The 17,734-nt window shown below is 42.9% G+C and overlaps 1 protein-coding gene across 5 annotated transcripts in view; it reads right to left on the minus strand.

Annotated features, from left to right (window-relative positions):
* PRUNE2 (prune homolog 2 with BCH domain) overlaps window positions 1-17,734 on the minus strand; it is a 292,485-nt gene that overhangs the window by 73,487 nt on the left and 201,264 nt on the right. For all 5 annotated transcript variants that reach the window (XM_077148463.1, XM_077148462.1, XM_077148466.1 and 2 more), the window contains exons 8-9: window positions 11,060-17,648; window positions 9,945-10,725 (exon numbers count right to left, since the gene is read on the minus strand). In XM_077148463.1, the coding sequence (XP_077004578.1) occupies window positions 9,945-10,725; window positions 11,060-17,648 (7,370 nt within the window). The remainder of the gene's footprint in view (window positions 1-9,944; window positions 10,726-11,059; window positions 17,649-17,734) is intronic.

A 17,734-nucleotide genomic window follows, 5' to 3' on the forward strand; every position in this document is an offset into this window, starting at 1 on the left:
GAGGATTTTAAGAAGGCAGGAGTGATAGGACAATATTTACAGTTTAATGGCTCATTCCAGTCAGTAAGTGGAGAGTGGATTATAGGGCCAGGTTGCTAGGATGGACTGTGAACTGGACTGAGAGCTTATAGATAAGAAACTGGGGCTTAGGGAGGCAATTACACTCAGCTAGTTCATCACAGTAAAGTTGAGAAGAGGTCCACCTCCAATATGGTTAAAGGAAAGATCCAGGTTTGACAAGCAGTTCTGTTCTCTAATTTCCCTCTTGAATTGGCGTTGGAAATCAGCAGTTGCGGTGCGGTCAGTAACATGCTATGCCAACATTTATGGGGATGCTAGCAGAAGTAAATAATGATTGATGCTCAGAGGCAAAAGCAAATAGAAAGTACGTGGCAAATGCTAACAAGAAGAAAGCCAGTGTAGAAATATTAATACCAGAAAAAAAAATAGACAAAAGTAGAAATCTTAAAAGTAGAAAACAGCCTGAATCACTGGGAACCCCTGACATAGAAGAACATTAGATACTCCACTAAATTTTCTACAATTCACTCATCTGAATGTTTTTGCAATCCCTCTTTAATTAACATATGACTTTCAGTCTCAACTTGATGAGTTTAAATGCTGTTAACAAGGCATAAGGCATAAAAATGTGTAGGACATGTAAAGATGTGTAAGATACAATCACAGCCCCTGAGTGGGTTAAATCCAGGTTAAGACAGAGTTTCTAATAAATAAAATATAAGGTAGAATGTGAGAAGGGCCACATAAGAGGTGCACAGTGTAGACAGATTCAAGAGAGAGAGATTTCTTTGCTTGAAAACACTGGAGAAAGTTTCAGGAAGGAAGAGGCATTTATTCTGAGTCTTAAATGAAAAGTGATTTCAATATCAGAAAATAGGATGAGGGAGCAAAAGGAATTCAAAGAGAGTGCAGAGATAAAGGCAAAGAAGCAAGAAAAAATGCTGCCACTGTAAGAGAACAGTGAGCGGTCCTATGAAGAGGATATGTGCGCCTACTGATACTCCCACTTGAAGGCAACTTTGGGAGATCTATAAAATTCCCCACCATCACATGACTTTAAAAGGGCCGAAGAGAAAAATAAGGACAGGGCCCCAACAGGGAACAGTTAGGATTTAGCCTAAATAATTATATATTCTAGAATCCGATACGTTTATTAATGGTGAGTGACAAATATGGTTGTAAAATATAGGCTTCCAAGTGGCCAACTCAAAAGGGTAAACACAATCAATTACATAAATATTATTAATTAAAAGAAGTCATATTCCTTAACTGATGGACAAGATGGAGATTGGAGTTGCTCAAGAGCACAGGTATTCTGGCTAAAAAATAATGTTCTCAAAAACATCTTTGTCATAGAGATAAATTTCACAGGATAGACCTAAAGTTTTCCATCAAGATAAGTCAATGACACTACCACAAACAATACCGAATAAAGAAAAACTCTAAGCTATCTCTGCACTGTGGCAAAGGTACATAGATCTCTGTTTATTTGGGATTAGTTCTGGGCAGATATTTCAAGTAAAGAATTATATGTATGCATTGCATATTTCTCACTCAGGCCTCCAAAAATTCTGATTCTCAACATTGTGAGATAGTCTATGGGAGTGAATTTAAAATTTTACTCCCTGGCAATTACCTAGAACAAAACTCTCTTATGTTGACCATGAAAAGAGATCACATCCCTTAACCCATACTCAAAATGGAGGGAAAGTAGCATTTTAATTTCCTTCATTATATTGCATCTTCACAATGCACAACCTGATCCTGGAGTGACTTTTTGAGAGCCTTTTCCCAAAACAAATCTCACATAGAACTTGGAAAGAGATCCTCCAATATACTGGAGGAAGAGTTCATTATTCTGGAGGAAGAGTTCATTATTCCTATATCTCAGAGTACTTTTCTGAAACAGGTTCCACTGCTCTCCAATTAAGCCAGCTGTGCTGAATAACCTCTGTTTGCCTCTTCAGATCTGCTCTTTCAGTTTCTCTACTGCCTGGAGTCTCCTGCACCTTCTGACTTCCATTTGGCTTTGATCATTGAGTAGCCCTGGTAAGAGACCAGAGGGACGGAAGAGGGGGAGGTAGGCATATGGACTCACCTCCCTGTAGGGATGCCTCGGGCTGGCTGTGAATCTCAGCTGTAGGTTACTGCTCCTCTCAAGGGGGCCCTTTCTGCAGGACTGTCCCTTTCTTGGTTCTGTGGATCACTTCCTCCCCTCACTCCTGTGGCCTAGGAGTAATAGTAGCTGCCCTGTTCCTTGAGGGCTCCTCACATTTGGCCTCTATTTTTGTCAATAATCCCTTTATTAAATACTCCCCGAATTACCCTAATTTGAATGTGCCATCTCTCTCCTACTGGGACCCTGACTGATCACGAATCCAAAAGCTATGTCGACTTCTTATCTTTTTCACGTCATATATTCTTATGGAGGTCTTGCTTTCTGAAAGAAATGGTGTCACTAGTTTTGACATTCAAAGGTTCCAGCAGGGGAGGCAGTTTTGATTTTTCCTCAAACCAGAAGCTGACACAACACAAATGGGTCCCTCCATGGGTACTCCTCCTTGAGATGTGCCACCTTGTCCTGGCCCTGCTTACTCTAGCTATAAAATCTCTCACCACTTTTATTTAAATTTTTGGAAAACTTAAATGAACATCGAAGGGTTTTGATTTTCCCGCCTTCCTCTGGCCTTTGGCCACTCCAGCTGACCTTACACACCACAGACGATGAGAGTCCACTGACGCAGCGGGAGCTCTCAGAAATTTGCGGTGGTAGGATGTGTCTTCAGCATCACCAGAGCTAAAGAGTCACAGGAGAGTCTGAAGGGGCAGAGTGACAACATTCCCCATTGGGAACCTTGGCTTTATGTGCCACAATGGGAGGTTAGAAATAAATAGATCATCCTACAGGAGATGTTCAAGGAAAACATTTCTTTCAACAGCTGGGTTTTATTGACAAACACTGGGCTAGAAGTGAGAAGACTCTTAAACTCAAGTCCCAATGTCACCACTGTCTCATTTCTGGATGACATTAAGCAGCCTATCTGTGAAGCAGGTATAATAACATTTGACCTATGTGAAATGGTATTGGGTGGACCAAATAAGATATTTTATTTATCAATCAGCAAGTACTTATTGAATGCTTGCAGCAGGTAGAGCTGGCCTGAAATGTAGGGGTGGGGAAATGCCAAAGAAAAAGAGAAACTATGTCCTGAATTATTTAAGTGCAAATTTAAAGGACTTTAAGATACTTGGTTAGTTCTGCCAACTCACTTCATAACACACCAATGATCAGATATAATTACAAAAATCAATTAACAGAAGCAGAGCCAACTTTGGTGTTCCAGCTTTGGTTTAGGGCAAAACCAAAAAAAACAGTGAATAAACAAGGGAAAAACTGCAGTTTATGGACTATCAGTTTACCTCTGTGGGAAATACCAGTGTTCAGATTGTGGGAAACAGCCCATCAAAACACAAGAATCAGAAAGGGGCAAGCTATGCTCAAATAGCCCTGTTTTTCTCAGAGTATACAAATATACCATTACCCAACATGGAGAGAGTCTACGGACTATTTCTTTATCTGCCTTTAATTTTTAGCATTCACAGGAAGTGAAAAACTCAAGGTACTAACTTCCAAACCATAAATCATAGACAGAAAAAGCCTGGTTTCAGAAAGTCTCATGAAAAACAAAAAGATTTCATGCTATCACTCACAGAGGGGAAAAATGAGTTTGTTTTTTTCCATAGCTTTGTTGGACAGGAAAAAAGGCCAAGCATTATTCAATTAAAAAGAAAAGAAGCACAGAGATCACCATAGTAACAGGTCATGTGGAATATAAAATACAGTGTGTCTGAAGGTAATTTTTATTTCAGAGGATATTGAATTACTCACCTCACGGAGCTAGGTAACAAGACATAGCAGGGGCTGCTACAAATGTGAAAGTCAGCTCACCTCTAAATACTCTTTTAAAAATACATGTGACTTGCTCAACATCATTAGCCATTAGGGAAATGCAAATATAAACCACAATGACATACCGTATCACACCCACTAGAATGGCTATTATTAAAAAAACAGAAAACAGTAAGTGTCAAAGAGGATACAGAGAAATAAGAACACTCATTCATTGCTGGTGGGGATGTAAAATGGTGCGGTGGCTGTGGAAGACAGTTTTGTTGGTCCTCAGAAAGTTAAGTATAGAATTACCTTATGACCTGGCAATCCCACTTCTAGGCATATACCCAAGAAAATTGAAAGCAGGGACTCGAGCAGATATTTGCACACTGATGTTCATCACAGCATTATCCACAATTGCCAAACATTGGAAGCAACCCAAGTGTCCATCAACTGATGAATGGATAAACAAAATGTGTTATATATCCACAATGGAATATTATTCAGCTGTAAAAAGAATGAAGTCCTGATACATGCAGCAACATGGACGAACCTTGAAGACATAGTGTTCAGTGAAATAAGCCAGACACAAAAGGACTGATATTGTATGATCTCACTGATATGAAATAATTAGAATAAGCAAACTCATAGAGTCAGAATCTAAAATATAGGTTACCAGAGGATGAGGTGGTGGTAGGGAATAGGGAGTTAAGACTTAAAAGGTATCAGTTTCTATTTGGAATAATGAAAGTTTTGACAACGGATGGGGGCAATAGTTTAAAAAAATGCACATGTGACAAGTCCTCCCTCTTCCCTGTTCCTCACCACACCCCAACCCTCTTGCCTCTCTTCACTGCTAATATCCCCCAAAACTTGGAGAAGTATTGTCAGTTTTCTCAGTTGTCATGAGATTCTTTTTTTTCATCACCCTACAGAGCTATTTTCTTTCCTTACATCTATATATTTGAATAACACAATATATTTATATATAAACTGTCACATTTTCAAAGTATAATTCAGATGGTGGACATGCTGGTTTGAAACTGTTATGGACCCCAGAGAATCCATGTTCTTCTAATCTTGTGGGGGCAGACCTACTGTTCAGGTGGGATTAGGTTGTTTCTATGGAGATGTGACCCTGCCCATTCAAGGTTGGCCTTAACCCTTTTCTGGAGTTCTCTATGAAGAGAATAAAAGGCAGAAAACAGAGAGAGAACTTAGAGCCAACACGGATGACGGAGAGATGAAACCAAGTGATGCAGACGCTTGGAGATGCTAAGCTAAGAGATAAAACTTAGAGTTTGCTCCAGGGAAGATAAGTGCGAACCCACAGACACTTAGAGAAAAAGCCACTGCAATCAGAAGCTGAAAGCAATGAACAGGGAGCAAAGACCAGCAGACGCCAGCCACGTGTCTTCCCAGCCGACAGAAGCCTTCGAGATGCCAGTGGCCTTTCTTTGAAGTCAAGGTATCTTTCTCTGGATGTGTTAATTTGGATATACTCACAGCCTTAGAACTGTAAATGTGTAACCTAATACATCCCGTTTGTAAAAGCCAATTCATTTCTGGTATTGTGCATTCCAGCAGTTTTAGCAAAATGAAACAGTGGGCTTGAAAATGCTACTGGTTCAGGCTAGCCTAGAACATGGTTCAGCCTTTTGTGTGTAACTAAATCACCTCTTTCTTTGCAAGCCCATGCCTTTTTAAAGATAAGTATGTAAATGGTTCTGCACCTCAAGAAAGGTTTGTATAAGGCAGATTACTCTGCAGGTTTTCTCTGTGACCATGAAGGAAACATGAGAAAGATTCATCATCATGGTCTCAGGAAATGTATATATGACCCTGTGCAGGCAAGGTCCATCACTGGAGGATGGCAAAGACATTGGCCAAGTCCTTTGGGAAGATCCATCCCATAGAGCCAGAACAGAGAGCTGAGAATCTCCAGGGAGAGAGGTTATCTTCCAGCAACACATTTTGCTAACAAGAATCACAGGTGAAGTTCTGGGAGAAAAGGCATCTTTCTGATGATTTCTCAGGTTTTGAAAATGTGACTTTCTGTTCTCAAAACAGTTCGGGACTTTTGAGGGGCTTAGACCTGGTCATGGGAGGGAGGGTAAGCTGTTCAGTAACTAGTGTGTCTTCTTGTGGATAGTAGGAGCCTACTTCTATCTATAAAGAACAAGTCCTTTCCCTCACTCCCAAGGCCAATCTGGATTCTGGATATTCTATTCTATCATCAGATTATGTGTCAGAAGATGTTGCCAGGTTTTTGGTTTAGGAAATATGGCTTTCTTACCTACCGTATTACCTCTGTGGTTACCTTCCCGCTTCCACGATTTCCTTTTTCTTGTCCCTCCTATCTTTGCACGCCCTCCGCTTTGCTTTTCCAAATTATGACCTTCCGTTAATGTCCATTGCTAACAGAACCTCTCTGGTTCTCAGCAGGACTTTCATGGATCTTGGGCACTTTCGCCATGATGGGCCCTGTTATCGATGGAATTGTGCCTCCCTGCCGCCCCCCCCCCCAAAAAAAAAAGTTATGTTGAAATCCTAACCCCTGTGTCTGTGACTGTGATCTTATCTGGAAATAGGGTCTTTGCAGATATAATCAAGTTAAGATGAGGCCATAACGGGTCAGGTGGCCCCTAATCAAATATGACTGCTGCCTTCATAAAAAGAAAAGAAGAGTCACAGACACACAGGCACCGAGGGAAGACAGTTGTGTGAAGAGGAGGCAGGAATCATAGTGCTGCTGCCACAAGCCAAGGAACATGGGGTTGGAGGAGCACCAGAAGCTGGAAGAGGTAAGGAAGGATCCTTGCTAGAGGTTTTTAATGGAGTATGGCCGTATCGACACCTTGACTTCAGACTTCTAACCTCAAAAACTATGAGAGAATGAATTTGTGATGCTTTAAGCCGTCAAGTTTGTGGTAATTTGTTACGGCACCCTAGGAAACTAATGCAGATGCCTTCCTTCATAAAAAAGTATTTAAACTTATAATTTATGACTACATTGGTATATAGGCAGTATGGATCCAGGGTGGATTATATTTATTTTATATTCTGCTTTTAAAAAATTAAAGCCTTTCTGTCAGCCCCTCAGAGTATTGTGGGCCCTGGACACCGAGCCTCCTATGCCAGGTGCATAAATCTTTCCCATACTTCCTTCATAAACTGCCTTACAAGGATACCACCTCCCAACTTAATGGCTTTAAGGACACACAGTCTAGATACAGAGACTCACATTCAAATCCCAACTTTCTAACAATAACCCAGAGCAAGTGATTTAATCTTTCTCAACCTTAGTTTCCTCACTTGTATAATTCTTACCTCCTGCAGTGTCACTGTAATGTGAGATAGTGAATGCAAATTGTAAATGTAAATACAAATTGTTAAGTAGTGTACTAGAGGCATAGACAATGCTCCTAATTAGTAGCTATTTATATTCAAACTTTCATTGGTCATTAACTGACTTGATTTAAATTTTACCTATTTAATTGGTCTTATTTTACCAGTGCTGCTATGACAAATACTTTATACACTGATTGGCTTACACTGGTTGGCTTAAGCAATAGGAATATATTACCTCACAGTTTTGGAGGCTAGAAGTCCAAAATCAATGTATTACCAGGCCATGCTTTCTCCTGGCATTTGTAGCATTCTGGTGCAAGCTGCTGGCAATTCTTGGGGTTCCTTTGCTTGCAGATGTATCTCTGCCTGGGTCACATGGCAATCTCTCTCCCTCCTTCTCTGGCTTCTCCTAATTGACTGTGTCAGAATTTGCTTATAAGGACTTTGCCATATTAGATTAGGGCCCAACCTGATTTAATTCAGCCTGATCCAAAACTTTTGAAGGTTTTATTTATAAATGAGCTCACTCCCACAGGGTTAGGACTTGACCATGTCTTTGATGGGGACACGATTCAATTTACTGCAAGTATTATCTACTTTTTACTTATGTTTTAACTCCCTAATCAAACTTTAAACTCCTAAGGAGCTGGGAGTATGTTTTAGACCAGTGGTTCTTAAACTAGCATGTACCAGAATGACCTGGGGAGCTTATTAAAACAGAGGGTGGGCCCCATCCCCGAAGTTTCTGATTTGGAAGTGTCTGGGATAGGGTTGAGGATGTGCCTTTCAAACAAGTGCCCAGGTGAAGCTGATGTTGCTGGCCTGGGGATGCCACTTTGAGGACCTCTACTTTAGACAACTCTGTATTCTCACAAAAATCCAGCCAAGAGCCTTACTCAGAGAGAAACTTTGAAATGCATTCAGAGCAAATTAATTTTGCAGAAGAGAATACAAATGCGAGGAGGGGGAAGTGTGGAAACACTGTGCCATTCCCCACTGTGAGGAAAGTTTCATTACTGCAGGGGCTGAGCAGAGTAGAAGGGAATGAGCAAAGAAACTGTACTGAAAGAAGATGCTGGTGGCACAAATGAACACTGTCATCTGTTGGGTTTCAGAAGCATGTACAAAATGCAGAGAAGAAGCCAAACAATAGCTCAGCCAGCTCAAGGCTGCCCCAGCTCTTAGCTCAATCTCTAATTATGCCAGCAGGGTTGCTGGGATCCATCTGCTATTCTCTTTCTGATAGCGGATCTGGGGTCTCTCTAGAAGGAAATAGCTTGACAGGAAAGAAAGAAAATGAGGCCAACTGAGAATGCCTGAATTTAGGAAGCTGCACTTGAATCTGGTACATCTTTTAACTCCTTATGGGACTTTACTACCCTCAGTATACACCTGCTATCTTTTCTGTTTTCTCTTGTTCCATCAGGAAATTTCCATCAAGAAATGTAACATGTGAATGCCAAAGCCATCCTGGACACATCCTGTTTACACACATATTAAGTTCACAAAATTTAATACTGAAGGAAGGCTTGAGATCCTCCAGCCCAATCCACTCATTTTATGGATGAGGAAAGTTAAGCCTGGGGTTAATCCTAAAATATACAGCCAGTTAGTGATAAAACCAGGCTAGAATCCAGTTATCTTGACTCACAGTAGGGTACATGGTATATAGTCCTTTATACTCTGAAAATGAGTAGGAAGGAGATATTTTTCCTCCACCACAGTTTAAGGAGGAAACATGATTTTCACTTTCACTTAAGTTCCTTTGCAGAGTGTGCACTTTTGTCCCTGGAAGCAGGAGGGCTACTGAACAGAAATGAACAAACTCTAAAGAGTTTCAGAGAGCCTGAAAGCTTGCAGGCAGGTGGTGTCCTGTTAGAATATCAGCTAAATATTCACTGGCCACGCAGAAATACAACACAGAGCAAATTCTCAAAACCGTATGGTGAAAGAAGGAAGGAGTGAATGATTGAATCATTAATTCAATGGTTATTTTCTAATTTTCAGCCAATTCTTCCCCAATTAGGGAATGAATGTTTCACACGAAGATTTTGAGGCTGCTGTGGCGTTTCCTTATTCCTACAAGTAAGTAACATGCTTACATAGAACCAGAAATTTTTTTCTATAAGAGAGGCAATGTGCCAGTCCAAAAAGTGCAGGCTTTGGAGGTGGAAAGTTTTGAATCCCAAGATGTCCATTCTGGTGACTTCGTCTTAGGCAAGCTATAGAAGCTTTGTGAGCCTCAGGTCCTCCCGGCTTCACTTCCCCTACCAGCATGTGTAAAACAAAAATACATACCACCTCGGGGTTGTTATAAAGATTAAATGAGATCATGTGTGTTAACTGCCTTGCACATGTCAGGTGCTGAATAAATGTTAGTAGCTCCCACTTCCCACCCAGTTCCAACAGCCTGTTTATCAGTAATAACAGGTATTAAGAAGATGGGGATAGAGGATTAAGAGTGTGGTATAAGAGCCTGGATGGAAACCAAAGTGTTTATTTTGGCTGAAAATGGACACAAATGATCACCATGGTAAAGGTGATCTAGCGTGCACTTAGCAATCAATATAAGCAAAGCTCTAGTCATTTAGGTACTCTTCACATTCTGAAACCTCTCACCATTTCCCACTTTCTAAATAAAACGGTTGTCAGGAAAAAATAAATCTAGCTCTTTGCTTACCCGTTTGGTCTTAGTTTCCTCGTTCTGGGCTCAAGGAACATTGTCTCCTCCTCCATTTCCGTTTCAGGGATCATGTTTTTCTGAGAAGGCTGTGGTGAAAGCATTTCCCACTCATTGTCATGGGTGACAGCCTGCAACGTAAAGACATCTGGACCAGCCCCATCTCGGTGCTTGGTCTTCTTTGATTGGTGGTCCAGACTGGAGGCTTCCTCTAGTGCTAAAGATTCATGAGGCTTCATTTCTCTCAGAAGCTGTATCTGGAACTCTTTGCCCAGGCTGGGATCTGAGGCTGGCTCCTTAGCCTGGACATGCCACCCTGAGTCCTTGGCTACCAGCTGACTTGTGCCCCCTTCTGATGACAGGTCCCCAACCTCACCACGGCCCAAGACCATCCAACTCTGGTCTTGCCTAGGGCTTCCAGGAGATGACCTCTTTTTGTCATTGGAAGTCATTCTCTCTACAGAATGGTCTTTTCCTTCACTGAAGGAGGCAGGTTGAAATACATCTGGGGAGGTTGCTAGCTGAATTTCTGGTGGCCTCATTTCTTCAGAACCTGCATGAGATACTTCTATTTCAGATGTGCTTTTTCTTGCGTCACAGGCTTCTGGCTTCTGAGGGGCATTTTCTTCATGGTTCACAAGTATGTAATCCATGTGTAGTGTATGATGATCTTCATTCCTCTCTGTGCATCTTTCTTCCCTGTATTCAGATTTTATCTGCACAGGGTCTTTGGTAGGACCTATTTTTTCTCTTTCCAAGTCTAATATTCCCATACTAGCACCTACATATGGAAGACAAAGGTGAGAAGGGAGAACAAGATTAATTAATACCTTATATGATGATCTTTACAAGTGATCCATCTAAAAAGAGGTATCTTAAGAAGTATTTTTGTTTTGTAGAATTGTTTAATTTTCTCATGCACTGTCAGCAGTAAGTAGTACAGGAGCATTATATCTAACTGCTGTTTGTACTTGGTTGGGCATGCATTTCCAATGTAGTTAGTTCCTCTCTACCCACATCATTAGGAAGAGCATATCTCATATATGCAGTAGCTTAACCGGTTTAATGAAAGCAGCAGCTGCTTTGAGTTAGAGGGGGGGTGGGACGTTTCTTACCGTTTGGTGTTCCTATATCTCCACCTGCTGGTGAATCAGAATCATCGGTTTCTACTTTCCGTTCAACATTGTTTGATGGAGACAACTCAACATTCAAGCCTGCAGGCAAAGAAATCGACTCAGTATCTTCATGAATGTGCAGCTCAACCAGCTGGGATCTGGGCTGCCTGTTTTCAGAGTCCGCCTGGTATTCCTTGCCTCTTCGGTCAGAGAGGGCAGAAAGCAGTATGTCTGCCACTTCGCTCCCCAGAGACTCATCCTCAGGAGATCCGATTTCCTCTGGTTTTGCAACACAGTGGGTAGGTTCTGTGAGATAGGACAAATCAAAGGGCGGTGTATACGGTGCCAGAGACTGCTTCAGGGCATCTTCCTCCAAGGGGGGGTCACCACCATAGAGGAAGTGTTCAGGCTCTTTCATTAAATCTTCATCAATATTTTGACCCATGACATCATATTCAAAATCACCCCACGAGGCTTCAGATGAACAGATATCGTGTTTCCCTGCGTCCCCATCACCTGGCGTTTCGGGATTGCCTTCTGACGTCAGCTTACTCATGTCATCTATCGTTCCCGTGGATGTATTGACGCCTGAGGCATCGCTGAAACTGTGGTCGAAAGCAGCTTCACTTACATCTAAACTAGCGTCTGAGGCTAATAAAACATCAGTAACCATGGCAAGATTCTCAGTAGCAAAAGGTTGCTCACAGTCAGCTAAAGCCATTGCATCTTTCTGACTTGCCTGAGAAAAGGCTTCTGATATGCAAGGGCTATTGCCAGCCACTGCTGGCTCGTGGTCAGTTACAAAAATACTGGTTCCCGTATTGTTAGCCATTGGGATTGTTCTGTCAACAGGTTCCACAACCGGTGCTAAATTTGGACTGGCTCGTTTTTCTGATGCTTTTAGACCTGTGTCATTATTTTCTCCATTTATTTCAGAAGATTCAGGAGAGCCTTTATGAGCGGCAGGCTGAGACGAGCCATTCATGTCTGTTGGTTCGCTGACTGGAGGCAGTGGAATTGCATTTTCAGGATATTGTCCTGAACAGCATGGGGCAGATTCCTGCCCCAGCTCCTGACTGGGGTCTTCAATCATCTTTGGTTCAGTGAGATATAACTCAGTGGGTTCTACTTCAGGTCCCATCCATGCACTGTCATGCTGGTCAGTCTCTTGCTTTGCTTCATAATCATGACATATATCAGGGCTGTTGGAAGCCTGAGAATTGCTATCATGGTCGCAGTAAGTCAGTATATCAGGATTCTCACCATCTGCCTTCAAACTGAAGGGTTGCTTCGCATCTGTCCACAGGTCAGGCGAAGCTGATGCCAGTTGCCTGCCCTCCTGGAAACTGCCATTTAAAATATCTGGAATAAATGTAGCTCTAGAGCCCCCATTAGGAGTTGAGTCATTCCATTCCAAGTTTGACTTCTTTATCAGTTGGGTGGAGGAACTGACCACAGGGACATTTTCTGAAGCAATGCCTGAATTTGCAATTTCACTGGTGTTTGATTTTTCCTGTCCCCACCAATTTGTTTCTTGACACTCAGTAGTTGAAACACATTCATTTTCATCTGTGTGAGTAAACATCGCATCCTGCTGACACCAGGCTGACAGCCCGGCATCCTGATTCTGCTCTTGTGTATGTGTTTCAGAAGTGAGTTCATCAGCAGCAGAAGACATGGAGATTTCCTCTCTTGAATCTGTCTCTTTAATTTGGTCCAATATCACAAGCTGGGTATGCTGATTGGCTGCTGAGTCTGGCTGCCTCGGTTGAATGTTCCAAAGTTGGCCTTGGGAGTTCTCCTTATTATTTCCTAGAAAGGGTGACTGGTGTTCATCACTGAAAGGGTTGGTACAGTGTGTTTTCATGGATTCAACATCACCCTGAATGGGTACTCCCCAAGGATCCACATTTTGGCATACTGAGGAATTCGTCTCTAACACATCAAGCGAGCTACACAGCTCCCCTTTGAATGTGTTCTCAGTTGGTCTCCCTTCTGGTGGAGAGACATTATTCCAGCACTCGGTAGTCTCAGCTGGAAAACCAAGCATTTCCAATTTAGAATTATTTTCAGTCTTTGGTTCGGTTTTGGGAGGTATTTGCCACATGGTGTCTCCTATCTCTGTTTCTGGAGAGAATTTTGCCTGTGTATCCACTGCTGTAATTTGTGTTTCAGTCTCCTTTAGTGGTGAGAAATTCCAGTGATCAGGGCTGCTTTGCTGATCATCAGAGGATGGGTTAGACTTATTCTCATTTCCTGATGGTCCTGAACTGCCTACTGATTCAGAAAATTCCTGAATCTTGAGATCATCTGTGGCTAAGAATTCCTCAGTTTCATTCAATGAATCCCAATCTTTGGATTTACTCTTAGCATCCTGGCAAGTGACCAAATGGACCTCTTTCTCCACTGATTCTTCATCACTCCTGCTATCATCATCAGAACCAGAGCTTGTTGACATGCACTTGGCATCCTCTGGTTGCACAGTTTCAGAAGTGTCATGCACATTTTTTTCCTGATGGCTAACCATTAGATTTCCTTCCTGATATGTCCCTGAATGTTCAGTATATTTGCCTGTTTCAGGGCTAGATAAAGAATATAAGGAATCATCATCTACTGAGTCATTCCAAATCTCTAAAAATTTGGGAACCTTGTGATCAAAACTTTTTTCAAACTCTTTCACTCTATTTTTCTCCAGGTCCTTCATGTCAGTAGTAACTTCTACTTGGCTATCAGTGGTAATTAATTCAGATTCTTGGTGGTTTTGTTCACACCAATTATCTTGATTCTCTATCTGATGCTCAGTACTGGGTACATGGCCCCAGGAAAGCAATGCAGCTGAAGAATCATTTAGGTCAGGGCTCGATGCACTTGAATATGTATACTCACTAGAAATACTCTCTTTGTCATAATTTCCTGGTGAATTAGCCCCTAGAAGACTGTTTTCAGAACTCTTAACTTCAAGATTCTTAGTTATCTCAGAACTTGTATAACTGACCTGCACATCACTCTCTAGGGAGTCATCCTGAATGTAAGGGCTTTGGGGAAATTCATGAGGTGGCATTTCATTCACTCTCTCTGGCTCCAGAATGTTGCGTTCTTCAGTTTTCTCAGGAGCCATGCCAGATAAAGACTCATTTTCTGTTAAGTTCATACTACTGGACTCTTCAGGAGCCTCACTCGAATTTCTATGGCTTAGGAGTTGCTTTTCATAGATTTCTTCTGTCTGAAGGTCATTTGTAGAAATTCCTGCTTGCACATCACATGAGTCCAGATTGTAAGATCTTTTCTCATGCTCTAAAAGGTCCTCTGGTTCCTTGGGCTGAGGACTGGAAGTGATTGAAAGAGAAGGGACTTTTCTTGACTCATTGCAGATTTCTTGATGTACAGATGCAGCTGGAGAAGACAGTTGTTGGTCACCTTCCCCTTTTCCAAAATTCCCTGAGGCAATATCCACCTCAGAGCTCATCATCTCCTCCTCACCCAGGCACTGCCTATCAGGGTCTCCATGGGCTTCCTTCTCACCATCACTTTGTCCATAGTCATGACCTTTCCATGGATGCAAATGTGCAAACTGCCCTGGATTCTCCGCCCTGGTTGCCAAGGATTCTGCACCACTTTGAGGGGTTCCTCTCCACGTGACCTGTTTGTCAGGATCAGGTGTGAGTGCTTCTGACCGACTGGCTCTGGACGTGCCTAACACATCTGGGATGTGGTTGTCCTTAATTTTTTCAGATGAGTTGGGAGTTTCAGGAGTTGATTTGCTGTGTTCTGAATCTGTAATATATAACGGGGCCGGTAACATCAATGATGACATATCATTATGTCTCATCACGGAATCCCAAATATTGCTCGCAATCAGCTGTCCACTTTTCTCATTGAGTACATGGTGTTCATTGGAAGCAGTGTCCTCGCTGTGCTCAGAAGAAGCAGGAAGATCCCAATCTACCTGAATTGCTTCCCTGTACTCCACGCCCCATGGTTCTACCTGCTTCACTGAAAATCGTGTTTCCGGTTCAGTACCTTCAACTATGTATCCTTGGGCTTGACCTTCACCAGGGATTGCCATGCCTGCACTGCAGTCATCCCAGTCCAGATCATTATCCATATCTGAGATGGTGGCAGTGGACTGAGTGTCCTCCAGAATCACTCTGTTCCACAAGTCAAGATTGTCTGAGGCCATCTGCTGGGAGTTGGTGCCACTGTGCAAAAGTGTGAGCTGTCGGTTTGTCTCATTGTACAGCTGCATCATCCTGGGGTCATCGTAACTGGACTGGCTACTCTCTCCAACATCATCCTCTATATTTTTATCCGCAGGCTCTGCCGGGAGGAAATCCATTGGCTCTTTCAGGAGCAAATCTGGGTCGTGAGTGGCATTCATTTCAGAACTATTACCTGTGTGAGGTGAAGCCCACATTTCTAGGCTCCCAGGACCTGAACTAATTCGATTTCTAGGTAGTTCCTGTGGTGATGGAGAAGATATTTCAGCCTCCTTCATGTCAGAGTTAGCATCTTTTGAATCAATACCTTCTTTTCTATCAAATGGCTTGTTTTCAGTTTCTTTTTCATCTCCAGCGAATGTCGGGGATGTATAAGAGTCAGAGGTAGAGTAGTTGGTATCTAAAGGGGAAGCCACTGAATCTTCACCTAAGTTGGGTGCACTGTAGTCAGAGCATTTATATGATAAAAAAGCATCTTCCCAAGGTGCTAGGATATCTGATCCTCCTTTCCTGATACTCTCCTCAAAAAGATTCCAAGAATCTACTTTTTCATATGCTTTCCCCCTCATTCTAGGATCCACCAAACCATTCTGATCTTCCTTTGGTGGCTTACAACTATTCCATGCATGCTCCAGATTGGAACAGGGATCTCCAGATAGAAGGGTTTTATCCTTGGGGTCACTGTTCTTCCCCCAGATATCGGGAGCTGCTTCTTTATTTGCCTCTCTGGAAGAACTGTCCACTAAGTTTTCTGAAGAGAAAGAAAATCCACTTTTTGCCATGGCCCACTCATTTGGGTCCCTCACAGAAGGGGTCTCACCAGTCACTGGGTGCAGATTCCAGGTATTTTTTAAAGCTTCAGTGTCACGTTCTTTACTGAATGCTCTCCAGGCAGGGAATGACCCTGCAGCACTTGGTTCACTATCATCTGTAGGATTCCTCCACGGCTCCGGCATGGCAGTGGGAGATCGATCCGAACGCCACAAGGCGGTAAAGTCTTCTATCAAATGGTTTGTTTCCTGAGGAGAAGCATTTGGCAAATGGGGGTTCTCAGCAGACAGGTTCTGAAGCTGCAAGCTTTCCTCATGCTGGTTTTGAATGTCATTGCTACCCAGCACAGGCTGTCCAAATTCAGTCTCCCAGGGATCTGACTTTGGGAATTCGAGACTCTTTGGTTGAAATACAGAATCTGAGGTTCTCCTATCAACCAGGCTTGGTTTATGATCTTTCCAGGATTCTGGGCTCTGAAAGACAGATTCCTGCTCGCTGGAACTCCATGCATCTGCAAGATTTTTAGAGTCAATTTCCAAACCACCCCACCAGCTGCTGCATCGCACGCGGGTCGGAGGCAACCCTGTTTGGCCAGCATCAATTGCATTTTGGGTCATATCTTCTGGATAGAGTAGGGCTGGTTCATCAGTGGATGGTGAGCTTTCTACAAAGCTATTCATAGGTGTTGGTGGGACTCTCCTTCCAATATTTTTTGGTCTTTCTGGTGAAGGAGATTCATCTTGCACAAAATGTGTCAGATTCAAATTTCTTTCAGAGTTACCCCCAGGACTTTCTTCCCTCTGGACAAACTCCTCATCAAATTCCACAAGGCTATCTTTGCCAGCCCCTGACAAAAGTGAACTGGATGAATAATTAGACATGTTGGTCCCCATCCCATCAAGCCCTTTAGGCTCCGTGGGGAGCTGTCCTTCTGATGAATCACTGTTGGGGAAGAAGTCATCTGCTGGGGAGTAGTCTGCAGAATGGGAAGATGGCTGGGACTGACCAGAAACCATAGGCGCTGGGTCAAAGTTGAAGAGGTCAAAGCGTTCATCATGTTCTCCAGACCACGCATGCTCCTCAGCTACTGCCCCTTCTGGGATGGGACTATAGGAGTCAAACCCTGGGAGGAGGCTGTGATGAGGCCCAGTACCTTCTCCCACTGGACTGTCATCACTGAGGAAAACGGAGCTCTCTTTGGATGAACGGCTGCTCCTAATGGTGGCCAGCCCACTATCTGGGCTGACGAGGTCTATGTTGGCATCCACCTGTGCTTGGTTAGAACCATTGAGATCTGGAGGGTTTTCTATGAAATTCACAGAGCTTGGCTGTGGCTCGATGTCAGATCCATACAACTCCATAATCCCAGAAGATCCCTGGGAGAGTGGGGCACTGCCTGCCACAGCTTCTGTGGAGGAGGTCCGGCTGTTGGAGACCATCTCTGGACACCTCCTACTGATAACTTCCTTGACAAGTAGAACGACCTGATCACAAGTCACTGAAGGGTTCTCCTGCTGGTATACCAGGATCTCATCGCAGCCACATTCAAAGGGCTCCAGCTCTAGGCAAGGGTTCTGACTCTCTTCCAGCTCACAGCAAATCTGTTAGGGAGGCAGAGGGGGTTGTGTAAATATTCTGGCAGTCTTTGCTCTGTGTAGTTTGTTTTCTATTATTTTTTCTACTATAA

Source organism: Tamandua tetradactyla, chromosome 2, assembly GCF_023851605.1.
Source record: "Tamandua tetradactyla isolate mTamTet1 chromosome 2, mTamTet1.pri, whole genome shotgun sequence".
Lineage (NCBI taxonomy): Eukaryota > Metazoa > Chordata > Mammalia > Pilosa > Myrmecophagidae > Tamandua > Tamandua tetradactyla.